The sequence below is a fragment of the Temnothorax curvispinosus genome, unplaced genomic scaffold, assembly GCF_003070985.1.
Source record: "Temnothorax curvispinosus isolate PA1 unplaced genomic scaffold, ASM307098v1 QBEX01016430.1, whole genome shotgun sequence".
Lineage (NCBI taxonomy): Eukaryota > Metazoa > Arthropoda > Insecta > Hymenoptera > Formicidae > Temnothorax > Temnothorax curvispinosus.
The window spans coordinates 466,917-494,509 of record NW_020226210.1 but is presented as its reverse complement, the minus strand read 5'-3'; the positions used below and the strand labels follow the sequence as shown (position 1 = coordinate 494,509).

The window sequence follows — 27,593 nt, the reverse complement described above, 5'->3', positions numbered from 1 at the left end:
TTTAAATTTAATTTTTTGTTTAATGAATAAATGGACGGTACATACCGCGATCTCGAAATAATATTCGGTAGCAGCGCGTAATATGGAGAAATAAATTGAAATGTCTATCGTCAACAACGCCTCTTGTGTGGCTTCATTGACGCTGAAAAGAGGAAATGAAATTTCAGGATAGACATCGCGCGACGTAAGGCATTCTTGCACTTTAAAAATATCGCCATTCGTTTATTGACTCTGTTACTTATTTCTCTTTGACGCAACGAAGCGTGCTTTAATCTTGTATTAATTTCCTTTTCAACCCCTTGTCAAGCTTTGCGTGTTGCTTTACATATGTATAAGAAGCCGATTTTACACTGGTTTGAGGGATACCTGTATTTGTTGTATTTGTAAATGTTTTGACATGTCTGCAACAAAATATTCATTTTTAATTTTACTCGCAAAGAGATAGTGCGTGCGTATATTTTTTGATATTTTTCTTTACGCAGAAAACATGGTATCAGAAATCTGATAGCTACCTAAAACAATTCTTTGTTTTAAATTTTAGAATACGCGTTTGATCACAAAGAAAGAAAGAAACGTTTTTATATTTTATATTTCGCTGTTACGTAAGAGACTAGGATTGTGCGCGAATTTCTCCTATACAAGATGTTCCATAAATTGAAATCTTTACGGCTTTGACTAAACTTATCCGGGAAAAAGCATCGCGCGAAGATTGGATTACGTTTACGAATGAATTCTGCGACCACAAACATATATGTTCTATCGCTTCTCATCGTAAAGGCGCAAATACGATTGCTTCGCTGATTGTATTGCTCGAAAGAAATATCGCGAAAGTCACATTTGTAACGAATTGTATTTAACAGGATATTTAATATAAAATAGTTTACAAATTTACATGTGAAAATATATAGTAGCATATATAGTCAGCGGTTATGAAAACGTTAAAGTCACTCTCTCTCGACAATACCGGAACTCTGGAGGGTTTCCCATTACATTTTCTTTTTGTTCTTTACTGCGGAACATTTTCGCGATTTTTCAAGCGTCTCTTTCTCTTTCTCTTCATCTCAATGTTTAACCGTCACCTACGATTTTTACGCTCCCCGTATAAGAGATGCGGCATGTTTACTAGAAATTTTTACTTGCCAGTCCTTTTTATTCCCATTTCTCTCTCACACAGTTCTCCTTACTTAAATATTTTATCTTGTATGCACGAGAAACTCTGAAGTCTGACGTCCCGTTAAATATCCGATCCGACTAACATCTAGCGCGGAAAAAAGGAAACGAGAAAAGCTCTAAAGACAGTATAAAGTATAAAGACAGTGTTTCTCGTAGAGGAGTTTTAATAAATAAATGTTGAATTTCGCGACGACCGTAATCTCTTGGGAATACTAGCGAAAAATACTCACAGTTGAAGGAACACGAATGAAACCATCAGTATGAATTTACGCAACATGAACGATATTAATAAAAACCACTTTATTTTCTGATAGCACGAGAAAAATCGTGGTAAACGCAAACCGCGAAGCAAAGGCGATTTTACCTTTGCGTTCCGGTTTTTATAGCCTGAAAAGCGTACACCAAACGTACGTTTTATACACAGCTGAGAGTAAGTAATCGCCGTTTCAAAGTTCGTCGCTTTGAAAAGAGCGTCCGATGACGTTGTCTCGTAAGTAAGTTTGCACCGCGTCGAACGAGAGGTGCGACACGTTCCTTTTTGTCACGCCATGTTACTTCGCTCCTGCGAACATTCAGCGGTCTCCGTCTTCTTCGCGCCGCCTTCCAGAAGTTCTTGAATTTCGCGGAACGTCCGACCTTTGGTCTCGGGCACGATGAATATCACCATCACGAATGCCAATAAGCACGACGCCGCGAAGAAGTAGTAAATAACATCGGTGCCCAACCAGTCGCCGATCACCTGATACAGCTTGGTTACGGCGAAGCCAAGCACGCCGTCAAAAATGATGACGATAGCACCGGCGGCCGCCTTCACCTCGGTGGGGAACAATTCGCCGGTCAGCGCGTTTGGTAGAGTACCCAATCCGATTTGATAGACCACCTGGAAGACGATCACATCAATTACCGGAAGAAGATTTGCTGCTGATACATCAACGCCCCTCGCGTCTAGCGTAAGGTACGTCGCAAGAACCGCCAGGGTAATGGAGGCGCCCAGAGTGGAAGCGATCAGTAATGGGCGTCTTCCCGCACCCTCGACGGTCGCAGTTGATAATCCGCATGAGACGAGGCTCACCGCGAGCACGAGTATCGTAGCTATGCTAGAGTCAATGCCGATCGCCGTTTTCTTGAAGAGCACTTCTAGATACTGTATAGTGCTGAAGTTTCCACTAAGTTGCTGCGTCGCGATTAGACCGAGTATAATGCCGAGAGCTCGGGTGTTGCTGGGTAACATCAGCAGCTTCAGCTTAGCCATCCAGCTGCGCTTAACCGGTTCCGTTCGTGCTCCAGGACCGGTTACTGGAGTATTATCACAAACGTCCTCGATAAAAACATTACGTAAAGTGTATTCCAGTTCTCTCCTTGCCTCGTCGCGATCGCGAATCCCTTTAAAGAACGCCAGGGATCTGGTGGCTTCCGCTCGGCGGCCCCTGGCCGCGAGAAAGGCGGGGGTCTCAGGAAACCAGGAGAAGCATGCCACGAAGATGATAGGTACCGTAAAGAGTACGGCCGTTAAAGCTTGATACGATATCCACGGACCGATACTGCACGTCAGCAAGGAACCGGTGAACACGTTCACGGCGATCAAGGTGCCAAGGGCACCTCTGATTTCGACGTCGGCAACCTCCGACACGTACATCGGATTGGTGGTATACGCAATGCCTACGCCGATGCCGAGGATCACCCTAGAGACGTAGAGGGCAGCGACGGTCTGGGCGAAGAAGACGACTATCCAACCAACGATGAAGAAACCGCTGGCTAACAGAAGACACCTCTTACGTCCATATCGATCGGCGAGGCTAGCGCCGAGAAACGGACCGATCATCGAGCCGATCACCGTCAGCGACACGATCCACGAGCCCTCGTCATCGGTTATCTTCATGGGAACATCGCTGGCGCCGGATGTGAGCCGCGAGAGCGACGTGGTGGTCCATCCGTAAACGGTGCCGACCGCGACCATGGATAGAGTCGCTGCGAAGTTGAGATTGATGGAAGATTAATGGCGGTTGATTGAACAATTGATTTTTTTATATCACCTAAGAGCGCGATATCTCATGAAATATGACGCAAACCTGATATGCACGCCAGCCATTGCCTCCATTGCGTCTGTTTGTGCTTCGTCGTTTTTTCGTCGCAATGCTTGTCCTGGGAAGGCGAAACTTGCGTCACGATCTCCCCTTTCGATCTCGCTTCTTTTAGCACGTTGATCTGCGATAAAAATTGATATAGATTTTGTTAAGAGGAAAATGACAGTTTTCTTTGCTGCTATGCGATGTTTATAGCCGCACGAGCTAAAGCAACACGAATATTTTAGCTCTCTTTCTCCTGCTTAAAATTAGTTTTGCAATTATATTAAATTTCCTTCTCTTTATTTAAATTTTGCGACAATTATATATTAATGCTACAGATTAAAAATTAATCACTTTTTTTACCACTGAAGTGATTTACGAAATATTTTTGCGAACGCTAGAACGTCGTTGACGATTCGACAATGCACCTGATACTTGTGCGTACATCTCCTTGCGCGTGACAGAATGCAGAAGTCTTTTCCGTGCGAAGCAACAGGTGATAGTGATTAATGTGGCATGTAAGAAATCAAATGAAAACCACAGTTTTCTCTTGAAGAACCCAGAAATTCCGCGATTTTGTGATCTATATTGACATGCGAAAGAATTATCCTCGGTAACCTTCGCTCACAATGTAGAGCTGAGAAAGGTTTTAGAGTTTCATTAATGAGAAACGTAATGCGTCATAAGAATGTTTGCCAAGTTAGTCTCGTGTAATCGACGTTTACCGTTCTCCGATCGAGCATGGCGCCAAGATGAGGCGGCGATCGACTGCACATGCGCACTGGCATTTTTAAAGAACGATACACCGCTCTTCACGATCGCGTGTCCGCTCGCGACATAACCTAGCTGGATCTCATCAACGGCAACTACACGAACTTATCGCGATGGCTCGGCGCACGCGAGAACGTTGACTTCGATAAGCGTGCGAGCAACAGCGAAAATGTATCTTGCCTTTTGCCTCGTGGTACTCACCAGGATTATGGACATTATGGTGTTCGCGCACCTTTTCGCGATTTTTCGGAGCCACCGCGCGAATCTGCTGGCAAACCGTTTGAAAACGAAATTAGACGGAACACCCATGCTTGTCCCGGAATCGACAGGACGCCGTCGATCTTTCGTCCCGAGTTTATTTTCGGCAGCATGCCGCGAACGTGTGCGATGCGTGCATCTGTGCAACAAAATGGAGCACACGAGGCACACAAGGCATTACATAACACGATATCGGTCAATGCCCCGTCGCATACTCCAATGTGTGAGCGTTCCCCATTAAGTGTCCTGAGTATAGCCAAACGTGGTGTGATCGATCAACCCGATCATATTTGGAGAGATCCTTTTGACTTTGCGAGATGCATGAAGTTTGAATTTCTCGATTCACGTGAATTCTCTCTCTCTCTTTCTCTCTCTCTTTCTCTCTCTCTCTCTCGTTTGAAACGCGATGCCTTGCCAGTGAATAATCTCGACCGCTTTAGCAAGTTTAGTTTACTAAGAACTATTTTATGACGATATTTTGCAAGATGCGCATTAAGAGATTGCAGGAATCTTGTACATTCCGTTCGTGTTTTCCTACTTCACGTGAAACGATCCGTAAGAACTGTGTCCTCTGAATCGCAAAGCATGCTTACAAGACATTACTCCGGTATTAGTTTTATTCACGGATTGCGATTTAGAAAAACAAAACGAAAGCTGGAAAATTCCGAAGAAATTCGCCCGTAGACACTCGACATCGCATACCCTATCACGTGCACTCGCGCGTACGCACGCACGCACGCACGCTTCCGTGAAAGTGAAACGCTTATCTACCATTTCTGCTGCGTACATTCGTGCATGCACTCGTGCGTGCGTTCGTCTACGCATAACCTCAACTAAAAATGAGTTTTTATCTGGCCGTGAAACACTTCGCGGGAGAGCGATAAAAGTAACGCGAGCTCGACGAAAGCAGGACGAGATCGATACTCACCAGCGGGTCCGCCGCTCCTGTCATACCTTCGTCGCACCGACGTCGCTTTAAAACGACAAGTGCGATCTAATTATAAAAACAGTATGCCCCGCGCGATTAACCAACAGCTCTTCTCGGAGATGACCACTTTCCACGATTTAGTTGATATTTCGACCGTGTTCGTGGAACCGGATACGTCGGGGAAACGCGCACGCGCCGACACTCTGCTTTCGCGCTCGCGTACATATCGCTCGTCTTCCTTTCTTTTGCATCTCCGTTCTTTCCGTTTTTTTTTCTTTTTTTTTACATCACTCTCTCCTGATGTTCCGCGTATACGATCCCTCCTTCTAGCAACCGCGATATTTATAAACGTCGCGATGGTGGAGGTCATCGGTTGACGGTCTTTCATTAACGCATTCCAATCGTGTAGATGTTGCAGAAAGCAATTAACAAATAAATGATCTTTTCTGGTTGATTTAGAAATGTATAGAAATTGATAAACAATATCTATGCATTAATTATTATAGCATTAATTAGGATAAACTCGTATAAGATGGTCATATAGGAAAGATGGCCTATACGTTCTTTTAATCTAGCTCGCATTGAAACATCGAATGAACATGAGTTGGCTATCTTTCCTATATGGCTATCTTACCCGAGTTTACCCTATTTAGTTGTTACAAATTAATTGATAATATTAACAAGCAATTATTATAACAACTATAATTATTGCTACATTTTGAGCAATTTCGTGCAACGAAAGGTAACAAACATAATCGAGGATAAATTAAGACACGAGATAAATTTTACTCTATATTATTAGAAATTAAATAAAATTCAGTTATTCAAAAATTGCAATAAAAATAAATGTTAACGAGGATCTTGTTAATTTAATATAAGTGTAATGAATACGTATATAAAATTACAACTAATAATATACTAATAATATATGTAAATTGATTATCTAAATATTGTGTTACGTGGTAGCAAGTGTCGATTTCGTTCGTTTACGGCTTACGCGGCAACAAGAGAAATCGGAGCAGCGGTGCATTGCAGCTGCGACGCGCGAACGGAACTGTGTCACTTACATTCGTGGTCGTAGCCATGTAAGACGAGAATGGAACGGCTGTCCTATTTCTTCTGGCGATTCCGGAGCTTCAGCCTTCAACGAATCCAACAAGTAGTTTCCTCGAGCTTTATCGAATGCCTTTAATTTCAGGTCAGACGGGTATCGATACTTTCAGTTGGAAACAATACGATATTGGAACACATACGGGTAGAATGTGGTCGGCGGTGTCGCTCCTCTTTCTGGCTGGCTCCCACTGAGTTTTCCGCTCGTATAGTCACACCTTTCGGAATATTGCTTATGTGTGTGGTGTTGTTAACACATTTAATTATATAATTATTGAATTTCTCTCTTTGTTTTATTTTTCTCCAAATCATAATCGAAACAAATATATCGAAGACGAATAGAAATACACGGCAACAATATTACTTCACTGTTTCATAATATAGCACGTATTTATTTTACATATATAATTATAAAGTTTATTCCGAAAATATTTAAATATAAATACATTAATTAATACCGATCGAAGATTATTTTCGTCTGTATCTGTATGCTTGCCGCGATTGCACGAAACACTACTTCGATTAACAGTCCAAAATAATATGTTCAATTTTTATTACTCCGTCGGTTTTTTCTTTTGTTCTTATTCCCGTATCTGTTTCGCGACGTATCTTCGCGAAGTTTTCGAAGATTGAAGCAATTAAGCGCCTAATTACCAGCCGTAATTATCAGTCGATTTTAGCGGCTAAGCTTCTCGCTGCTTCCATCGCCCGCAAATAACAAACTAAACACTGGTAACTTCTGAAGTCCGAAACCGCATTGGATCAAGTCAGCCGCGTCTTATCGATGCGGTCCGATCAATCTAATATATCTGTTACTTCATAATCAGCTCCAGAACCGTGGCACAGACGACTCACCATCGCCCTCGCGTCTAATTGTCCTTAATTCGACTGCCGTTAATTACAAGCTAGTGCACCATTAAGTACCACTGCGCGTAGAAATGATAACTGAAGGCCCTCGTGACACGCGTCTTCTTTCGCTGATTGGTAACGAGCAACAGGCAGCCGCTCGTCGTTCCCACATAGTGGTGCGATTCATGATTGATGGAGAGAGGAGACGCATCTTAGTGCCTCCTTTATGTGCTTATCTCCCGCGTGTTCTCCATTATCACAAGCGGACCGATATTTTTCCCCGTACAAACCCACGAGGATTCGTCGCGGCTTATCGCACGTCGCGCGTCTGCGATGTATGTATGTTTCTCAAATAAACTGTGACAACGGATACAGTTGTTAATTGTCGCCGGCGAGAAAATGTCAAGCATCGAGTTGAACCGCTCAATCGGTCCCCACGAACGACTCGATTTATCCAAGTCCTGTCCGCCATCGTCGAAACCCATTAGCGTCGAGTATAGAGGAAAGAGAAAAACACGGACAAAATAGGAATTTTGTCTTTGTTTTTTTTTTTAATTGGATAGGCGAAGGATGGCCTGGACGTGAAGGGTACCTTTCACGTTCTGGAGTACCTTTTCGGTTCTAGCGGCGGAAAAGGGAATCGATCGAAGTCTTAATCGTGCGCTTTCGGCGATTCAATAACGGGAACAACGAGCACGCGATGCGTCAAAGGGATTTATTGCGTTTCGGAGTTAAGCTGATTGCGTTTCAGAACGGATTAGTTTCGGTTCTCTTGGAATACGCACGATCTGGGATAATCTGACATTTCAAAGCTGTGGCTATGCAGGAGTTTCCAGTGATCCAAAGAATTTATTCCGACGTGACACATTAGTAAACTGATCTTTGATTGCTGCCGCAGTCGGACGTGAACTGACGTAGATTTTTAGCTGCAAGACACGTAATTCGTTAACAAAACTACTGCTATCAAGAAAATTCCATTGTATCCGTCCCCACTTCCATATCTATAACAACTTAAGAGCAAATTTACTTAAAGACTTTGTTCTGATAAGTTAATATGTTGTTAATGCCGTTACATTGATTATCACTTACTCAAGCAGTTTAGACATTAAATTAATCAGATTTCTTTTTGCGACGGAAGACAATAGATTGATAGAAATTTTAATTACGTACTCCGCCTTCTGAGATTGCTAAGATCCATTCAACATGTGTGTCAACTTAATTAATCATAAGAGTACTGACAGATCAAGCTTGATATATTATTAACGAGCGATGAACGTCACGTTGCGCTTGTTCCATGATTAATTTCTATGCAAGCTTCGGTCTCAATTGGCAAATACAAGTGTAATTTCAATGTAACAGAAATTTATATTTGTAAACGGAGTACACTGAATTGTCCAAACGTTTTAATAGAATATTGCATCAATCTAAATTGAAATTTATGTAAACTTATGTAATTTGAAATTATTAAATAGGTCATTATTATATAATTGCTGTATCTCATTATTTACACAATTCTTGAAAAGTAGTTATTCAATATATTTTGCTATTAGCCATTTTATGTATAGTATGATGTTGTCAGTGAGATTGTTATTATCATTACGTTGCATTTCACGCTTGTTATATTGCGAAACAAAATGTCTCGCTTTATATTACTCGCATAAAACCGTCATCATGAATGTATAATTAATTTATGAATGTTATCTTCTTAATTACTGAAAATCGTTTTTTACCTTGCAACTGGCTACATCGAGATAGACTTTTCGTCGATTTAAAGCGATTTTGCCACCGTCATTAGTGAGATAAGAACATCTTGATAATGGCAATTTCGTAAGAATTCTCAACCGATTTACAAACAACTACGATCCGTTTTTTGTAACTGTTTTTGTTTGCCAAGACGTATGATAATAGGATTCAATCTAGATTTTGGATTTTGTCGATCCACCGAGGATAAATCTGGACTGGAACTGTGAACTGCCCTTTCAGATTACATACGAAAATATCTATTTCTATTTTAGTTTTATATTTATATCTTATAACGATTCTTCGATTTATTTTTCTCGTTATCTCTAAGTGATCTCACGTAACATTATAAATCACTTATAAGTCTTGAGAGAAAGGGAAATTTATATTAGACAAATTTATTCCACCCTCTCGAATAAAGTAATGGCAAGTCTCTTTACCGACTTAATGCATTTCGCGACAAATTGCTTCAGTCTACGTTCCTTACAATTACGTAAATCGTCATTGTCTCAACTATTTCTGTTCAACAACTGGTTGCTACGCCAGTTGCGCGAAGCGAAGGCGCTTTTGATCCTAACGAAACGTAACGCCGTGCGATTCGTGTCTCAAGCGAAGAATCGCGCTTGCTCGTGTTTGAACGCAGCTCGGCTAGCTGCGCTCCCGCGTCGTTACGTCGCGAGCGTAAAGTTAATTAAAGTAATCCTCAGTTAATCGGCGTCGCCCGGGGCCCGGAGTCCGCGCGCTCGCGCGCTCATTATGTCGTCCTTACAAACGCGAATATGTGCGGCAGACGCCTGCCGCTCGGAGCGATTAAAATTTAAAGTGGCGCGCACGCAATTTGCACGGCGAAACGAGCCTGGCGAAAATATCGACCTGTTCCTTTTGACTTTTCCCTGCGTTTTTCGAGCCAAAGAACGCCGCGTTTATTTGCCTGTCCGCTCGTTAACGTTGCATCTAGTTTTGTTATTTTGCAGTGGATATTTAACAAAGTATAACGTACTAACATTTTCAATAGATAATAAAATTAAACTTTATTATAGTTCTATTAATTCTTTTATACCTCCATGATTTATAAAAAAAAAAAACAATCTGTATTGAGATTGATGAACCGATTCTCTATGGTGATTTCAACGGCTTTAATTTGATTATAACGATTTATGTGATAAAAAAGGTCGATTTAGATTATTCGCAGATAGAACAGATTATTCGCTCGAAATGCTCTAAATGTCTGCGTAACTTATTGAAATATTTTTATTTATTTCGTGCATGGTTTGCGTGTTATCGCGCTTTGTACAGTCTTCCATATATTGTTCTGCGTATCGAGTGTATAAAGCACTATGTCGAGATATACAGGATGACACTCGAAGCTTATATAACGATTTCGATGAAATATCGACGTTTCAATCCTCCCCGTTCCTTTAATCTTTTTTTTTTCTATCTCAGTTTCACTGATAAATCCATTTATCCATCCGGAGCAGTCCGACATCCATTAGATCTCTTTTTTTCTATATCAAAGGATAGAAGATATTAGAAGTGAAGAAAGGGATACGTTCATTAGGCTTTTTGCGTGACAGTTGACAGATTTTTGCGGTAAGATTTTATATCGGGATCGAAAAAATAAGTATCGGGGGAAGATTCTTGTAGGAAGATTTACGGTTCCGCGTCGCTAAATGTGCGGAAGTCGATTTGATTAAATTCACATTGGTATGAATTTTGCCTCAGTTGGGTTTCAGGCGAGTCACGTTCGATTTTGCGGCGCTCTGTGTGTTACCGCCGCGCCGTAACGAGTGCGCTACACGTCATATTATGCGGAATAAATCAGCGCCGATGCGGGATTATATAAGACATTAATCTTTTCAAGACGCGCGATTTTTCACCCTCTTATTGATCTCCCGACAAGAGCAATGACTTTCGACGTTTCACGGGCCTGTGGACGGCTACATGTTCGCGATGAAAAATTCATGAGGCGCTATGTAACGCTTATGTAACACGCTTGCCGTACATAAGACACGGTTCGCGGTAATCCCTGATTCGTATCGACATTGTGTCACGCGAGTCATAATTGTTGCGCTCACTGAAAGTATGAAGTATAGGATTGAATTATTTATGTATACTCTCTTTGCCGTGTACGATGTCGTAAAATTATGAATTCCTTGTTTTAAAAAACACTTAGAATAATGAATATTTTAGCGGTATTATCTGCTGTTTTATAAGCCGCGTAACGAGGCTGCTATTTGTTGTAGTTTTTTAGAGTTTCAAGGGTATAAAAGTCAGACTAGAAAGAGAGAATTCATTCTCGCAGTAAAGTCAACGTATATTCTCCATAATGTACGTTCTTGTAAATTTTCGCGAATTACTCGGCGAGAGTTAATAAGTGCCGGCTCTCCCTAACTACGTAGATCTCTTATATTAAAATTCCATATTTTTAATTGTCTCATTTATTATCCTTCATGTGATACGACTTGCACATGTTCATATTTGCACATGTAGCCATTCTATTTTTAGCATTTTATTTTATGTGTTTTATTTAGCTCATTTTGTAAAGTCGCAAATTGAACCACATTGTTGTTGAAGCTTTGTGAGAAGCCAATGCGTGAAGTATTTATTGAGGATATTTGCGATTAAAAAAAAACTGCGGCGTTGGTTCCTCTTTAACGGCGCCGTATGAAAATTGATTTGTTTATCAAGATACAATGTAAATAAAAGTGCAAATATTTTCTCAATTGTATAACATTTCAAATGAAATAGAATTTGCCTAAATTATTTATGTTTTATTTGTTTTATTTACTGTTCTTTATAATGCATACGAGAATTACAGGCTGATAGTGCGTGTATTAATCGTGAGAGAAATATTAGAAAGATAATGAAAAGTTAACCAACACGGGTGTTGATAATTGTAAAGACGGTTTTTATGTAAGTGAAGATGCGTGCAATTATAATTTGGACAGCCGGTTTGCACTATCGCATTAATCATAGCTTCGTTGTAAGCCTTTCAGCAATGATAACGCATAATGATAACTTACACAAACGACTGATTTACGACCAGAATTGACAGTTGCTAGACCAAGCTGTTAAATGTCACGATTAAACCCGCGCAAACTCGGACAGCTCGTGCTTTCTGTATAGCGGATTAAGTAGCGATCAATGGCTGTGATGCGAATTAGAATGAATAAATACAAATCAATTGCAAAATACGTAACAACAAATTAGCAAACGCCAGATTAATCTGTCCAATCCACTTCAAATAGCTTATCATTTATGATGTGCTTGAAAATTGCTCAATATTCCTTGCAGCATTTTCTAAATAATCTTGTGGATGATGCAAGAAGACTAAAATACTACGCTTTCGCTTTTGCTTATCGACAATTTTTCGAATGAGCGATAACTTTGCATTACGGGTCATGTTATTTAATTAGGCGAACTAAGTCCACTTTAATTAGCTTATTATTTATGATGCGCTGGAAAATTGCTCAATATTCTTTGTAGCATTTTCTAAATAATCTTCTGGAAATGCAAAAAGACTAAAACACGCGCGATTTTGCTTTTACTTATTCGCCAATTTTCCGAATAAGCGATAACTTTGCATTAGAGGTCATGTTATTTAATAAGATGAATTTTTCATAAAATTTGCTTTCGCGATTTCGTAAAAAGGAAGAGATAAAATTGCTGCAAAAAATTTTCAAGTATCCTATCACACTCCACAATATGATATGGTAGAAGTGAAAACTACGTGTCGTGATAATTCTCTCTTTTTCCGCATTTTTCTCGTGATGAGCTCTATTAATTTTGCTTTTACGTTTTTCCTGACTCGCTAATAGCGACAATTACGTGGTTTTCGACGCACGCGTTTATGCTTTAACTCCTCGTATGGTGCAGTAATTAATCGGAGCATGCAGCGAGTCGCGAATGGAAGTCGTACGCATAACGTAATCTCTAATGAGGAGTCATGTCGAGGCTGAATTTTTACTCGCTCTATATGAAGTACGCATATATGTATGATTATTGAGCCGTATGATCGTCAAAGCTACTATATATGTTATCAATACTGATAGCCAATGTCAGTAAAATAAAAGATAAAAGTTTTACGCGCTACATCAATCGACACTGCATGAAATGATCAAGTTACGAGATAGATAAAATTACATTGCTGTTTGTTCGAACTACACTGTAATAGATGATTGATACATCCCGTACGCATCTGTGCCAAAAATAATATGTAATTAAATTATCAACATTTGTTAAATAACTCGTGCCTTCTGCAGATTTATTCGCGACGCGTCATATTCTAATTATTTTCACGGCTTAATAGGCTTATATAGGACTTACCTCACGAGGAGAATGATTTTGCAGTCTAAATGCTCATCCATCCTCGCTTGTCTCCGCTGTTGTCACGGAGGCGACAGCAACTTGGTCGCAATTTAATTGCTGTCCTTCACTTTATTCATCCAACTGAGAGAGAGTCTGGCTATGGAAGTAATGAAGAAACAGAGCGCGATGGGGTGAGCTGAGAGGGAATGGAGTGCGGTGAGCAGAAGGAAAAGAGCTTAACTTTACTTTGGAACTTTGGCGAGCAAGGCTATCCCGCGGGAAATCAATGTCTGACGGTTCAAAGAAGAAAGTCGAAGAGGACGGGACGTGTATGCGTGACTCGGTTTATGTGTGATGGTTAATTTGATAAGCAACTCGCGCTGGCTATCTCATCTCTCCATCTCTGTTTCTTCCACTTTGACTTCTTCCCGCGAACTTTTTGTCCGTCGCTTTCCGATCAAACTTAAGGACGGTGGAGCAGTAGGGGATGCGGTACAACAAAGAAACACTCTCGAGTAATTAAATAGGAGATCTGCATTTTACAAAGCAATAAGTTACACGAGAATCCTTACACGAAACCAAAGCCCCAATTCGAGTCGTGGCACGCGTTTCTTGCCTTTCCATCGTGCTTTCCTTTTCTTTCATTCCCTTTATTATTATACAAATATGAAACATAATCGAGCCTGAAGGCAGTAGATCGTAAGAATAAAAAGCGCAATGTGTCCTTTCCTAAGTATAATAGAAGATCATTCTCGAGCTAATTCCGCGTGAGAAAATATACGCGTGGCATACATGTGTGCTATCGAACAAAAATACGATAATAAATACCTAATATTCAAATATTGGGTCGTCGGTATTAAAACCGAGAATAAAGTTTCAATTTATTACTTCGCAAAGCTCATTGCAAAATTCCTGTTTATACTTTTCTAATGAAAAGACACGAAACTTTTTGTTTACTTACTTGTATCAAAAATGCTACGTTTCGATTTTTGTTCGATAACGCAATGCGCGCAATTCTCATCAACATTCACATTTCGCGTTTGTGAAGAAATGGCTCGAATTTCTGTGGAAGACTGGAAAGGGACAACGTCGTTGTCATCGACGTTTCAAAAAACGGATAGAGATAATAGCACCGCGGACGCACGACCAGACGCGGCGTGCGAATATTAGCCACGACATCGAGATTTTCAGGGAATTATACATAGTTAGCACCTAAAAAGTTTATCATTGCTCGTAGAGAGTGGCCGCGCAATTAATTAGCTTATTGGCCGTTACTTCGTAAGTTTGATTTCGTCAACCGCTAGCTCCTGTGCTAGTTTAATGCGCTTTCGAAATGACTCTATTCCCTATAACAATGAAGAAAGATCGCCAACTCTTTCAATAGCGTTGTTCAAGTAGCACAAAATTGATATCTATCGCGACCACGAGCTGTAACCGCCCTTCGTTTTTGCCAGTCTTTCGTCTCTCCAGACTGTGATCTATCACTTTCACGATCATACATTAGATACGAGCGGCTATAGGGTTCACGTTCTATTCGATGTCTCGGATGCACGGGAAAGTCCATCTACGATTTGATTTATTGATCCTGATTCAGTCGTACCTTCATCATTTTGATCGGACTCGAAGTCCGATGATGGCTCGGATCAATCACTAGAGAAAAAATATTTTTTGTTTATAACCCAATCAAACAGTGACAAAATTATTCTTTAACAGATGGAATGTCAATATTTTTAAAATACATTTGTAATCATTATCCTATATTTTAATATATTGTATATATTACCTGTCACTGTTTTCGCTGGTAGCTTCCTCGCTACAGTCCAAGTCAAGTTCTCCTTGAATAGCACTTTGTAAATCGTCGATCCTTTGAAGTGCCAATCTGAGGTCGTCTCTAGCCACCTTAGTCTCAGCCTCTGCGGCTTCCAGAGATTTCTCTATATCACGACGAGCACGTAGGGCCTCCTGTTCTCGCGATATCGCCGCACTAGCTTCGTCGCGCGCGTCGCGCAAAGATCGTTGCAGTCGTCTCGCCGCGTCCTGGGCGGTCTGCTCCTTCGTTCTGAGTAAGGCTGATTCCGTTTGTAACTTGTCGACGCTTTCCTTCAGCCGTGCTATTTGTGTCTGTGAAAACAAAGACGAGGCAAATAGTTATCGTCCAGTAGTGTTAATTTATTTATTCAAAGATCACATGTTTTGGAAAAAAAATTAATTTAAAAAGAATTATTTTTTTAATTTAATATTTAGTTGAAAAATTTGAATTGACAGAGTAAGTTCTTATATAGCTTTAGTCGAATCAAATAATTTACAGTTAATCGTGAAAGGTAGAGTTCCAACAATACCTCCAAACGCGCTCTCGTGGTCTGTTCCAGTTCGAGTTTGCTTTCGAGCTCCTTGGCACGGAACTCTAAACGTCTCGTGGCAAGACTGTTTGCCGTTGGATCACCGAGTTGCTCCACTGATTCTAAGCGCTGTGTTAGTTCCGCCAGTTGGTCCTTTAGCGATGACTTCTCCGCCTCGAGTGCGACGATTTGCACTTGTGCCTCTTGCAATTGGCCTTGCTCCGCGGAAACTTGTTGCACCGCAGCTCGATATTTCTTTAAGACCTTTAATTGGGAAATAAAATATATTTAAAAACCTACTTTATAATTTTTATTTAAACAACATAGTCACCACCAAGTTTAAAATGTTGAAATTTTTAAAAATTGTTGTGCACTTTATAGGTACTAGAAGTCACGTCCCGCGAAAATTGATAACGATCGTTTGATTATATTATTATGAATTATTAACTTGCTGTTTTTAAAGACAAAGAATAAAATAACATACTTCGGCAAGCTCCTCCTCGTTTTCTTCTAACTGAGACAACAGTTCTGAGCGTTCGCGATTGGCCGCATTGGCTCGCTCCTCCGCCTCGGAACGGTGTCGCATAGCTTCTTCCAGACTTGCTTGCGTTTCGTTTAGCTCCTGCTCCAACGCCTGTTTCGCTTTAATCGCTACTGCTCGGGCGCACTCCGCGTCTTCCAATTGATTTTTCAACTGACGCAACGCGGCTTTACCCGTCGAATCACCTTTGGATCTTTCGAGCATTGTTTGTGCATCCCTGAGTAATGCCTTCGTTCTCTTCAAGTCTCTCTTCAATCTGTTTAATTATCAACATATAACGAATTGTTTAGTTATTTTTAATTCTTATTATGCACATAGAAAAAATTTTTGTAAAGTAAATTATGGAACGGAATAAAAAAGAAAAAAAAATAAAATTTTGTGAATCACCTTTGCATGGTCTCAGCTTCCGCTGCGCGATCGGCACGATCTTGTTCCTCCAGAGCCACTAAACGGCGCTCTAATTCGTGCTTTTCTCTTAAAAGAATTGTCCTCTCCTCATGTTCATTCTCCAACTGCGACTCGAGAGCTTTAACTTTCTTGTGCGCGTTTCCGCGAACGTCTTCCAGCTCTTCGTCGCGTTGCTGCATTTCCTTGCGCATTTCTTTGCGCTGCTGCTCGATGCTCATCTCCAGCCTAAGTTTCGCCTGCTCGAGCAGCTGCACTTGACCGGCCAGGTCATCTAACTCTTCCTCTTGGTCCTTCGCGCGTTTTTCCAACTCGTGCTTCGCTTTCTTCAATTGCGCAACTTCCTCCTCCGTTTTACCGCCGAAAGTAAGTTCCTCTAATTCCTGAGTCAATGTGCGAAGTCTTTCCTCCTTCAACTCGATCTCTAATCTTGCGTCCTATTATAATAATATATTCAGATATGTATAATATTATGTATTCAACTTTCTTAAGCTGGGAAAAACGAGAGAAATGAGAAGAAGAATGTACTCACGCTCAGATTCTGTTCCACTGTGAATTTTTCCGCGATCGCGATCTCCTTTTCCCTCGCTAATCTTTCACGTTGTGCTTTCTCTTGTCTAAGGTCATTCATCAGATTCTGAGTCTCCGAATCAAACCTAAATGTGATTATTAGCATAATAAGTAAAACATGTTTATTTCGCGATTATATGTAATTATATGTAATAAATTTAACATATTACGTCTATATTCTTAAAAATAGATAAATATATTTATTTAAAAATAAATTAAAAGTTTTAATAATATTCTCTGCGAGAAAAACATTTTTATATTTATAATATACAACGATCCATTAGGATTAAATGAATAAATTAATTTAATTAATAAATGATAAATAATAAACAAATTTATGTTTGAATGTAACGTAAATTAATTTTTTAATATGTATTGGGGGGGATGAACTGACTGAATGAGGGGAAAGATTTCGGGAACAAATCCAATCTTGCTGCTGTAACGAGATCGCCAGCGGGCGCGTGCTGCATTTAGATTAACAGGAAGCTATCTTCGCAAACGGTCAATCGTGATTTACAAGCACACCGGACGCGTCGCCGAACGCTGGCAGTATACATTGGGTGGCGTCACCGGCCTGGCGAAGTGCCAGGGACACTTGTTGCCACGAGTGAAATGAGAATAGAGTGAGCTACCACCCGATACCGACTCGTCGACCATTAGCCGTGGATTAAATGCACAAGTATATCTCAAAGCGTGACAGAACGTGCAATTCACCCAAACTCTTGTAATTTCGTTGACTTATTGGTTACTAGAAGACTCACTTGCGCTGCTTCTTCTCGAGGAGGTTGTTCCTAGCGGTCTGTTCCTCCAATAGCAATCTTAGATCATGCATCTCGCCGTTCAGTTTTTGAACTCGTCGCTTCCACTGTCCGACGACTTGTCGTTGTTCCTCCACCTCTTCGTAAGCATCGGCCAACTGCTCGGCAAAACAAGAAGACAATGATAAAGGTGATACTCGTCATGATAATAGGAATAATTTGACGTACCTTCTTTTCCAATTGTTTCTTCAGTCCAACCAGTTGCTCCAGATCGTCCTCGTGCTGTTGCGCCATTTTTCTCTTCGTGAATTCGAGTTCCCGGATAGCGTGCTCGTACCGTTGCCTATAAACACCGCCGTCCTCACCTTCCTCGCCATCGGAAGCGACCCCGTTCAAATCGGCAGCCCTCGCGTAAAGCAATTCCATCTCCAATCGTTCGGTCGTCTGCTGAAGATTCTTGTTAGCCTCAGTTACATCCTGCAACTCACGCTCGAGCCGCAGTCGCTCCGATGTCTCGGCATCGATCCTCTCCGCCGCCAGTGTCGACGTAGAATGTTCCTCCGCGAAGTCCGCGGTCATCTCGCTCAGCTGAAACAGAAAAACGCATATTGCGTAAGGAAATCGAATACGACACGCTATACGCGAACCACGGATCAACTTATGTCTCGTATTTTCTGCATCCATTCTGAGTCTTTCAGTTTTAAATATTTTTAAAGTTGAAGTAAGATAAATCATATAATCGCATACACTTCGTATAGAAATTATTTTTATTGAAAAGTTTCCGATTTTTGAAACCATTATTTCTTTATAGCTCTGCACGTTACGTTACCTCCTGCATTCCATCAGAGGTGCGGTCCTCCGAAGCGCGGGACAGGGAGCGCCTCGAAGGGCTCCTTGCTACGCTGTTCGATCTGCTGTAATACTGATAGCCGCGTATCATAATATTCGTGGCGCTCTGACTCCTTCCGATCACGCTGCGAGTTTTATCACGCGCGTGCGGCAAACTTATCGGCTCATCGTTCGTATCGTCCCTGTGACCAAGGCTCCGCCACTCGTCCATGATGTGATCGGTACGTTTTAAAAACTGGGAGATTTTCGACGTGAGATACGACGAGGCGGTAGACGAATCTAAGTGGGACGCGGTAGGTCTGAAGGATTGCTTCACCCTCTGCCGTTCGCAGCCCAGGACGAAATTGAGACTTGCGTCGAAGACTACCGGCGCTTGTTCCTTGACCAGAACGTCCTCCACCGACGGCGAACGCGTGCTCTCACGAGGGTAAGTTCTCCGCGGCGGAGTCGAAAAGATCGGCGACTCCAGCCGAGACAATCGGCTTCGCGAGGAAAGAACAGACGGCGATCTCATCCCGGTGGATAGGGATTTTGCGCGATAAGAAACGTTGGAGGAGACGCTGCACGGGGAAGGACTCCGCATCGTGTGACTCGTACCGACAACTTGTCCTCTGCTAGACGGTCTCTTCTGATGGTTACAATGCGGTGGCAAGGGTGGTCTTTTCGCCAGGCCCTTCGCGGAGTTTGATAAACTCGGCGACCCATTGCTCATCGAGTCGTTTCTTTCGAGCGATTCGTCGGAACTGGTGGATGTTAATGCATTCAGATGCCGACTACTATGAGACGGAGAAGGAGTATCCGGGTACCTCGTCGGCACGGAGGGCATCTTGGCGAATACGTTGACGCAGGGATGTGAAAATTGACTCAAGAATATCGATTCGATGTAGGATTAATCCAGTCATGGGAGCGTGAGATAGATTGATTGAACTTTCGAAGCTGATGTCGTCGCGGACTTGGCATTTTAATCGGCTTTCTTTCGCAGCTTCATTCGCTTTGCTGAATTTAACGGCCGAGATGCCGGAGACTCGTTACATTACTACGGCGAATTGCGTAATGCCGAACGACGACGAGGACGCCCGTGTCGGCAAGGAGTCGCGGTGCAACTGCCTCTTCCTGGGTCGGCCGATTCGCCGCTGAAGGCGGCCGGTGGAGGCGGTCACCTCCGAGTTATTCTCAGGGGAAGACGGCGAGAAAGAGAGGACCGGCGAGGGAGATGAAGACGGAGAGAAACGTGCGAGACGGTGATTCTGGCTATTCGCCAGATTCTTCGTAGATTTCGTGAGAAAAATATCGTGAAAGAGGAACGTAAAACTAGCATTTTGATAGAAAATTTAGGAACTATCTCTCTATATTTATCAAAGTAGAACAGACGAAGAGAGACGGAAAGAAAAATTTTCGCGTCGTATAAAATAGTATATGAGATGTGCTAATGCGAGACAGAAAGAAAAATTATTACGCGAGATTTATCACCGTTTACTAATTAATGGCGACTAATAAACGGTGGTTTTACTTAATTGTTTGTTGTTAAACGATAAGAAGGTTTGAAATGGTATTTCTTCGAGCAATTGTTGTTCTTATGAAGATGCGTTGATTGCCAGTGTTTTTATGCATTAGCCGCAGATTAGAATGGTAATGTAACGCATAGTCTAGTGGTCGAGTCACGATAATAGTTGCGCACGCTCGACACGAGCCGTCTGGCATGCTTAACCCAATTGCGCGTCGTGCGTGCCGCGAATGCCTAATCGGGCAGTTTGAGCTTAATGTATCCTTCGAGACTGCCTCTATTAAGTTCATCATGCGGTCACACGCAAAATCGTTGTGGTGGATGGTAGAACAGAGAGGCGCAATTTGCAGCACGAGCCTTCCCCCGTTTCAAGTAACGGGCGTTCAAGCCACTTGAGGTGTTTTAACCGTCGCGAGAAAAAAGATATTGCGCAATTAAAAATGAGTATCCATGTTGGATGGTCTCGCCGCGTTAACTTACCTTCGCCTCCAGCTTGTCGTTGTCATGCTTCAGGTGATTGCGTTCCTGTTCCAAGCGTTCCACTTTTGCTCTGAGAAGCTCGAGCTCTTCCTATTGAAATGAAGAAAAAAAAATGTATTTAAGATCGATCATATGGAGAACGTACGTATTATATGGAAAATATTTTTCTCTCTCACCGTTCGCGCCTTTAGTTGATCTTCGGTCCGATGGACGTTCAACAAGGGCGCGACTTTCACATACAATCTCCACCAAGGCCATTCTCGCACGGACATTAGCTTCCTCACGTTCCTTTGGATGCATCGCACTGCAAGATCTTGCAGCTGTAAGAGAATTTAATTTACGATTCGATTCGGATTGTCATTATACAGACGGTCGCTGAAGCGTCATAAATTATTATTAAGAAAGCCTAAACGGCGCGAAGATATCCATCGCGCTCTTTCTTTCGTTAGTTGCCAGATTAGTTGCCAGATTAAAAACCTCGGGAATCTCTATAAACGCGCAATCCTTTGTAGATTTAGAGCCATTAGTACGAGTGAGATGGCAATTTTTAAACACGTAGAGTAGTAATTTCTACACTAATCGAGTAAAGTGAGGGAAAGTTGCAATTTGTTTGTAATTTCTTACGTGCGACTAAAAGCTTTCTTTCTAAATTTTAACCACGGTCATGCGGCGCGTTTCAATTCGGAAAGAGATAAGTGACCCACTTTCAAAGTGTTGAGTTTGCGCCGCGCTAAGTAGCCTCTGCATCTCGCCTGCAGCAGAATGATATGGCCTGTGAGCTTTTCGTCCCTCTGAGCCTCCAATCGTTCCAAGGTGCCCGATCTGAAGAATATCTGCGAACAAGAATAGATGCAGCCGTCGATTTATTCATCGATTAATATTAATTGACGCCTAGACTAGCCATGACTAGCATTCTATCATTAAGTTCGTCTTAATTAAATGCGCTTTTGTCTATTTGCGTACATACGGATAAAAAAAACTGCATATTAAACCCGAGTTCAGGGTCGGTGATAAATATTGAAATATGCATGGCATAGTTTCAGCTTTCATCTCGTATGGTAATGAAGGATAAACACATATAACTTCTAGAGCGTAAAGGCGCATCATGTACCGCGAGATCTCGATTGCATTAGAGAGGATATGCTTTTACATAAGACTATGCAACTAATAGTGGATATATTAACAGTTATGTTGACAAAGTTACTTTCAGTTTTATATATGTTATGGATCATTATGAATTATTAAATAATTGGTATGTTTCAAGAGACTCTGATTATTTGACAATATAGTGATAGTGATCTATATATAAAATTAAAATATTAATTAAAGAAATAAATCTAATTTTAATGATGACTATGCTGTTATGCCGGATCTCTTAGCATTATCATTATCTTAATCAGCAAAATCGCGATTCTTTCCGCAATATAAATGATGAACAATACTCGACACGCGAAACACCCGACGCGTCCTAATTATCTAGTCAATCTTCTAACTACCGGGCGCTATCAGTATTTAAAGTTAACGATTGTGCTATAATCACTTAAGACGGACCTGTCGTTCATTTTCCGAGCATTTGTCATCAATTTGACAACAGTCAACACTGTTATCGTTGCAAGACGTCAAACGACCTCCCCGGTTAACGGCAATATTCTTCTTTTCCGGTTCGGCAAGTCTGTGAACGATCGTCGAGTCGAAAAGCTTTACGTCGTCGTCTCGATCGATCCTATCGAAGTACTGTCGTCCCTTGAAATCGTTCGTCTCTTTCTGACTTTGATTCTCAATAGTTTCCTTCCATTCCACCTCGTTTTCGTTGCTTATGTGGCCGCTGTCCTCCGAACTGTTTCCATCCGACGTGTATCCGCTGTACTCGTTCGCACTCTTCGACTCGTTTTTCTTCACGGCAGGCGTTTCGATGACAGGAACGTCCGAGGGTTTCGCCTTAATTAAAACTTCCCGCGAAGATTCCTTGGAGGCTTCGGCGTTCTTGCAATTGAAGAAGTTCACCAGATGCTCGATATCGTTGGCCTTCTTGCCAACACACTGCTTCCTCTTTGTCTCCTGCGCGTCATCGACGACATCGTTTCCGGTTTGAGCCGTCTTCGACAGATTGACGGTTTTCCCGGAATTCGCAACGTAGATCGTTTTCGCGTCAGAATTCTGATTACTTTTACTCTGTCTCTCCCAGTTACGCCTCAGTTCTTGAATGGAAGTCTCCTTACTTCTCTTCGACTTCTCGGTAATTTCTTCCGGCTTCTCACAGTTTTTCATCCGGTTATATTCCTTTTTCTTTGAATCTTCTTCAAACTTTGTATTATTATCTTTAAAAATATCTATCATCGTCTTTTTCTTCTTCAATTCTTCGTTAATTCTCGGACTTTCCTTACTCTTGTTGTCCTCAGAGTTATATCTCTCTACGATAAGATTAGGTTTGTCGTCGTGCAGGGTCTCTCGATCCTCGTAGACAATTTCCGTTCTACAGGGAGGAGCGACATCCACGACATCCAAAGATACGACCGTCTCCTTAGGTTCCAAGTCGTCTTCTAACTGTGCCATTAATCGCGCGGCTCTCTCTTCCAGGTTACTTGTCGACGTCGAGATCCTCGAGGCGCTCAGCTTCAAGGTACGATCAAGGGTCTCGCGACAATTTTCGTAGATACGTTCGTCCGACGTGGCGTCGAGATCGAGCTCGAAGCTAATCATCTGGCCAACTGGCTCTCCGACGCGATCTACTTGCGATAGATCGGCGAGAGATCGGCCGAGACCGGTAGATCGAGCCGCCGGAAGCGGTATCTTGCTCGGCCTGGAGACCGAGTTTAGCCTCGCGGGCGCACCGTAAGACTTCCTGCATTGATTATAGTCCACTTTCGGCGTCTGAACGTTCCAAAGGCTGGTAGATCTGTTCATGAACGTGAAACTTTTTCGCGATAATTCCGCCTTTTTTCCCTTCTCCGCCGATCTTCTTTCCAACGGGATTGGAATCCATCGTGGGGATATTGCGGGATTTGTTTGATTGTCCGCGGACACGGAGTTCAAGCTGACCGAACGATCCAGAGTGCCCTTTCGTTGCGGCGCTTCAGGCTTCGCCGGCATCTTGTCGGGCGTATAAGTGAGACCCTTCTTCAGCAACGCTCTGTCTTCTAATATCGTGCACGAGGGAGACGAGCTGACCGACTTGCAAACCTTCTTTTTGTCGTTGCTGCGCGCAGGAGATGAGACAGTTTTTGCCGTATCCAGTCGGGTCTCGCTCGGGGATCGTTTTGTTGTAGGCTTCGAAGGCGACATAAGTCGGGACTTCGAGGAATCCGAATTGTTAGAGCCATGACGCGGCGAATTAATCGTGTCATGGGTCATCTTGATGGATATTTTCGAGATTATCGGCGATTTTCCAGATGATTTGACCGGAGCAATCGCGAGATTCGTCGCTCGATTTGATTGATTCTGCTTTTTGGCGGGTGAAAGTGACGCTTTTGACACGTTCGGGCTGCTCTTGGCCTTAACTAAAGGCGAGCCACTGCCGCCGACCGCGCACTTAGATACGTTATCGAACATGATGAAAACCTGAAGTTAAATTCGATAAGGGAAAGAATAAATCGTTACTTATCGCGGGGATAAAGTGCTTCAATTTTATCTGCTATAGTATTCTTACTATAACATCTGTTATTATTATTAATAAATCATTCTGTTTCGTCGTATTGTTTATACGCCCTCCTGAGTCAATTTTTTGACGCATTGGGAATAAATTAATAATTTTTATTGAAACAAATTTAAATAGCACGTGTAAATATACGCGTTTCGTACGTCTTCTAAAAAACTTAACTTTGCGGCTTCTTCGTATGTTGTTTTTTTCACATCAAAAATGCAAGTATTTTAATTTTTAATATTGTCATTTTTCACTTTTTCTCTATAGTATATTAACTTCAATAAGAAAGAAATCGAAATACGTGCATCTGTCTTGATATTACCACAACGTTTCTAATTATATATCGATTAAGCACAGTCTTCCATCAATTTTCAATTAATCATGTTCTACATGTCTATAATTTTCAAATCAGTCACATTTTTGAGCGTTTGATTTTATTAGATACAAGCAGCCAATGAGACGAAAATAAATTACAGTAAACAGAACATTATATAAGCTTAGCTTTGAACTAATTACTTCAAAGATTGCTTATAGACAGATCGCTTGTTTATAAACGATCACTTCTCATCTGTAAAGAAGCGTTATATTTATTATTTTCACCTCTGTAACTATAGCACTGTTTCAAATCGTGTTCCTCGCAATCTTTTCGCGCGATATGAAGCAGTTCATTATTTCGCGCATTCGTACATACATGTACGAACGATGTGTGACTGGACACTCATAGGCTTGTCGAGACGCCGGATTTAATTATAAAGTAACGTAAGATCTGCAAATGATATATTTAATCACACGCGAAAGGATCGGTACTTAAAAAGTTTCTGGCTTATCGTCAATGCCAGATCGTTCGCTGCACTTGACGCCAACTCGAGATCGCACCCTTGATCACTGCCATCAAGGAGACCGCGATAATTCTTGCACTTGCGGACGTCGCGAGATGAATGGTTTTTGGTGGAGGGCTTTTTCTCTCCTCTGCCGCGCGCAGAACAAGCCGCGACTAAGTGCCGTAAAAGAGCCGCGTAAAAGTGTACACGCACCCGACTGCGAGAGCAGAAGTGAAGAAGCGAAAGAGAGAACGGCATATACGACACACAGAAGGGAGGGATGAAGGAGTGAGGGAAATAAAGGGGAGAGGATCTCGGGGGACCGGCAAGGGGGAAAGGAGTAGATTATCTTGAAGCCGGTTGAACGCATCGGCCTGCAACTCTCAACTGGCAGGAAGATACAGCCGGTTAATGTTCGAGTTTGCCAGCTTATCATTTTCATTGAAGGGGGTACGTCGCGTTTCTTCGTCCCGAGACGCGGCAGATAAACCGGAAGGTGTAACAGCGAGATTCTCTTAATGTTTCGTTATATTGAGAGGTTTTTTTGAGACAAGCGGTATCAAGATTATGGTGAAAGAGAGATTTCGAAGTGCTTTACGTACTTCTAAAGACAGATGATGACGAAACAGATACATATATTAAATCTTGAAGTTTTACCGAAACTGACGAGAATTTTTGATAACGTAAAATAAAATCTGTTTACTTTTTACATTATTCTTCAATTATACTACTATTTTGTTAAAATTTTTATTATTTAATCTTTGTTATGAAGAAACTGTATTCTGCTTAATTTAAATTGTCTCAATTTATGGCTTGAAATTTGTTAGAATTTAATTTTCTGATATACCAGTAGATTACGTATTTTATGATGAAATAAATAGATCGTCAAGAAACGCTAATAAATGCAGAAACCGCGCGTTAAATGTGCTGTAACTTGGTTAATTAAACGCGCAACAGAGATATTGTGTAAAGTATACATTTGGCAATTCCGACCGTGTCTTCCTCCCATTAATTACATGACGGGACGACGCGAATCTTCGTTTCGAGATAAAACACCCGTTAAACGAATGTCTGTACTAAAGTCGACAGAAACGAAACGTTGAAGTCTTTAAACATTTTCTTCATTAATTTCGAGTGAGACGATATTTCCTGCGTCGAGATAAAGCAACCGTTACACGAATGAGCCAATCAGTAAATATGGAAATTATATATTGAAGATTATTTTAAATCTGTTACTCTCTGGTAAGAGAACCTTATTATATGCAAAATAAATTATGTCAACCGTGTCCTCTCTTCTTCATCGTCTTAAATCGAAACACACTGTCGCTTTGTATGCAGATAAAAAGCCCACTCAGAACGGGATTCATTGATTAGCGATATCGACGACGAAAAGCAATGATGATTCGATGGTATAAGTCGCTGACCAGATGTGAGAATAATATAAACCGGCTATAGCTCTCAGAATTACATTAACACAGAAGAAGAGTATAATTTACTGCGTGCCAGATAACATTTGTTTTTATTATTTGCATTTTTTATGTAATAATGTGTCTCTCATAATCGAAAACATAATTACATTTCTCGAAAAAATTATCTATTGTACAATTTTTATTTATAGAGATTAATTGAAAATTGAAAAATCGAGAAAATATTATCAAACTGTATAAATATTGACAGGTTAAAGTGTTCACTTTAAGCAGTTACGTTCGAATAAAGCAAAGGCCAAAACCGCAAAGTAAAGACCATCGATCTCCGCGCGGGTCAATTCGACTACTTTCCTGTAACGATTGTACAGGATCATAATACCGGCATCTCTCCGTCGTTTGGCAATGAGAAAGCACTCGAGCGGCTCGGTGCTTTACTTCCAAGCCGATGACGTTTACCGTTATCGCAGCTAACAGGTACCGGTGGCTATAGACTTTCTCCCTCTCTTTCTCTCGCAGGTTAATTAAGAAATCGACGACTTTCTCTCTTTTTCTTTCTCTCTCTCTCTCTTTCTCTTCTTCCCTCGGCTCCACAGACTTCGCTTGTGAAGCGCAAAACGTATGTGCTTCCCTACGTCGCGCCTCGCTGACCTTCGTGAATTTTTACTGGGATTATAATAAACCGTTTGGTATTCAGAGAAATAAAGGAATTCCTCTGAAGCACCGTTTTCTTAAGAAATAATTACGAGAACAAGAGGTATTATAAAATCTGCAATTAATTTTGAGCAGATTCGATAATAAGTAGCTTTATTATTTCCGGTACCGAAAGTTCAACGACACGAATTGAACGAATCGTATTTCAACAATGCGAATTACAGATTTGAGAATATTTGTTCCCCATTTTACATAGTTTAATATTTGTGCCCCATTTCTCATAGTTTAAAACGCAAGACGTATAAGTCGTACGCTGGCAGCACCTTTTTCTCCGAATGTCCTAAACAATTGATTATTTATCTTGAGCAAACATTTCCGCCGATCACCATCAGAACGATCGACCGG

General features: G+C 41.4%; 2 protein-coding genes across 11 annotated transcripts in view; both read right to left on the bottom strand.

The window, feature by feature from the left end:
* Nucleotides 1–833: 833 nt before the first annotated feature.
* Nucleotides 834–12,014, bottom strand: LOC112466611 (facilitated trehalose transporter Tret1-like). 5 transcript variants are annotated; one of them, XM_025034800.1, is made up of 4 exons: nucleotides 6,450–8,358; nucleotides 6,264–6,382; nucleotides 3,243–3,378; nucleotides 834–3,141 (listed from the first exon to the last, which is right to left on the bottom strand). In XM_025034800.1, the coding sequence occupies exons 2-4, from the start codon at nucleotides 6,279–6,281 to the stop codon at nucleotides 1,715–1,717; spliced, it is 1,581 nt and encodes a 526-aa protein (XP_024890568.1). In that variant the 5' UTR covers nucleotides 6,282–6,382; nucleotides 6,450–8,358; the 3' UTR covers nucleotides 834–1,714. The 5 variants fall into 5 exon arrangements, with proteins under 5 accessions (XP_024890568.1, XP_024890567.1, XP_024890569.1 ...); XM_025034799.1 differs by having other exon boundaries at nucleotides 6,264–6,524; nucleotides 6,961–8,358; XM_025034801.1 differs by lacking the exons at nucleotides 6,264–6,382; nucleotides 6,450–8,358 and adding an exon at nucleotides 11,919–12,014.
* A 1,705-nt stretch (nucleotides 12,015–13,719) lies between these two features.
* The window catches only part of LOC112466608 (unconventional myosin-XVIIIa-like), a 47,055-nt gene continuing 33,181 nt past the window's right edge, over nucleotides 13,720–27,593 (bottom strand). For 4 of the 6 annotated variants that reach the window (XM_025034786.1, XM_025034787.1, XM_025034788.1 and 1 more), the window contains 11 exons: nucleotides 21,354–21,482; nucleotides 20,826–20,969; nucleotides 20,650–20,739; nucleotides 18,045–18,404; nucleotides 17,820–17,974; nucleotides 17,021–17,144; nucleotides 16,471–16,925; nucleotides 16,027–16,339; nucleotides 15,543–15,806; nucleotides 14,987–15,324; nucleotides 13,720–14,853 (listed from right to left, as the gene is read on the bottom strand). In XM_025034786.1, coding sequence (XP_024890554.1) covers nucleotides 14,847–14,853; nucleotides 14,987–15,324; nucleotides 15,543–15,806; nucleotides 16,027–16,339; nucleotides 16,471–16,925; nucleotides 17,021–17,144; nucleotides 17,820–17,974; nucleotides 18,045–18,404; nucleotides 20,650–20,739; nucleotides 20,826–20,969; nucleotides 21,354–21,482 — 2,379 coding nt within the window. In that variant the 3' untranslated portion in view covers nucleotides 13,720–14,846. Of the gene's footprint in view, nucleotides 14,854–14,986; nucleotides 15,325–15,542; nucleotides 15,807–16,026; nucleotides 16,340–16,470; nucleotides 16,926–17,020; nucleotides 17,145–17,819; nucleotides 17,975–18,044; nucleotides 18,405–18,645; nucleotides 19,785–20,649; nucleotides 20,740–20,825; nucleotides 20,970–21,353; nucleotides 21,483–22,200; nucleotides 24,223–27,593 lie in introns of those variants that run through there. The other 2 variants (XM_025034789.1, XM_025034790.1) reach the window with 2 other exon arrangements.

Coding starts and splice junctions, on each gene's coding strand:
- LOC112466611 (XM_025034797.1), bottom strand. CDS start 4,319: ATGGGTGTTCCGTCTAATTTCGTTTTCAAACGGTTTGCCAGCAGATTC. Junction 3,379..4,211: donor CCATAATGTCCATAATCCTG/GTGAGTACCACG, acceptor TTTTTATCGCAG/ATCAACGTGCTAAAAGAAGC. Junction 3,142..3,242: donor ATGGCTGGCGTGCATATCAG/GTTTGCGTCATA, acceptor TCAACTTCGCAG/CGACTCTATCCATGGTCGCG.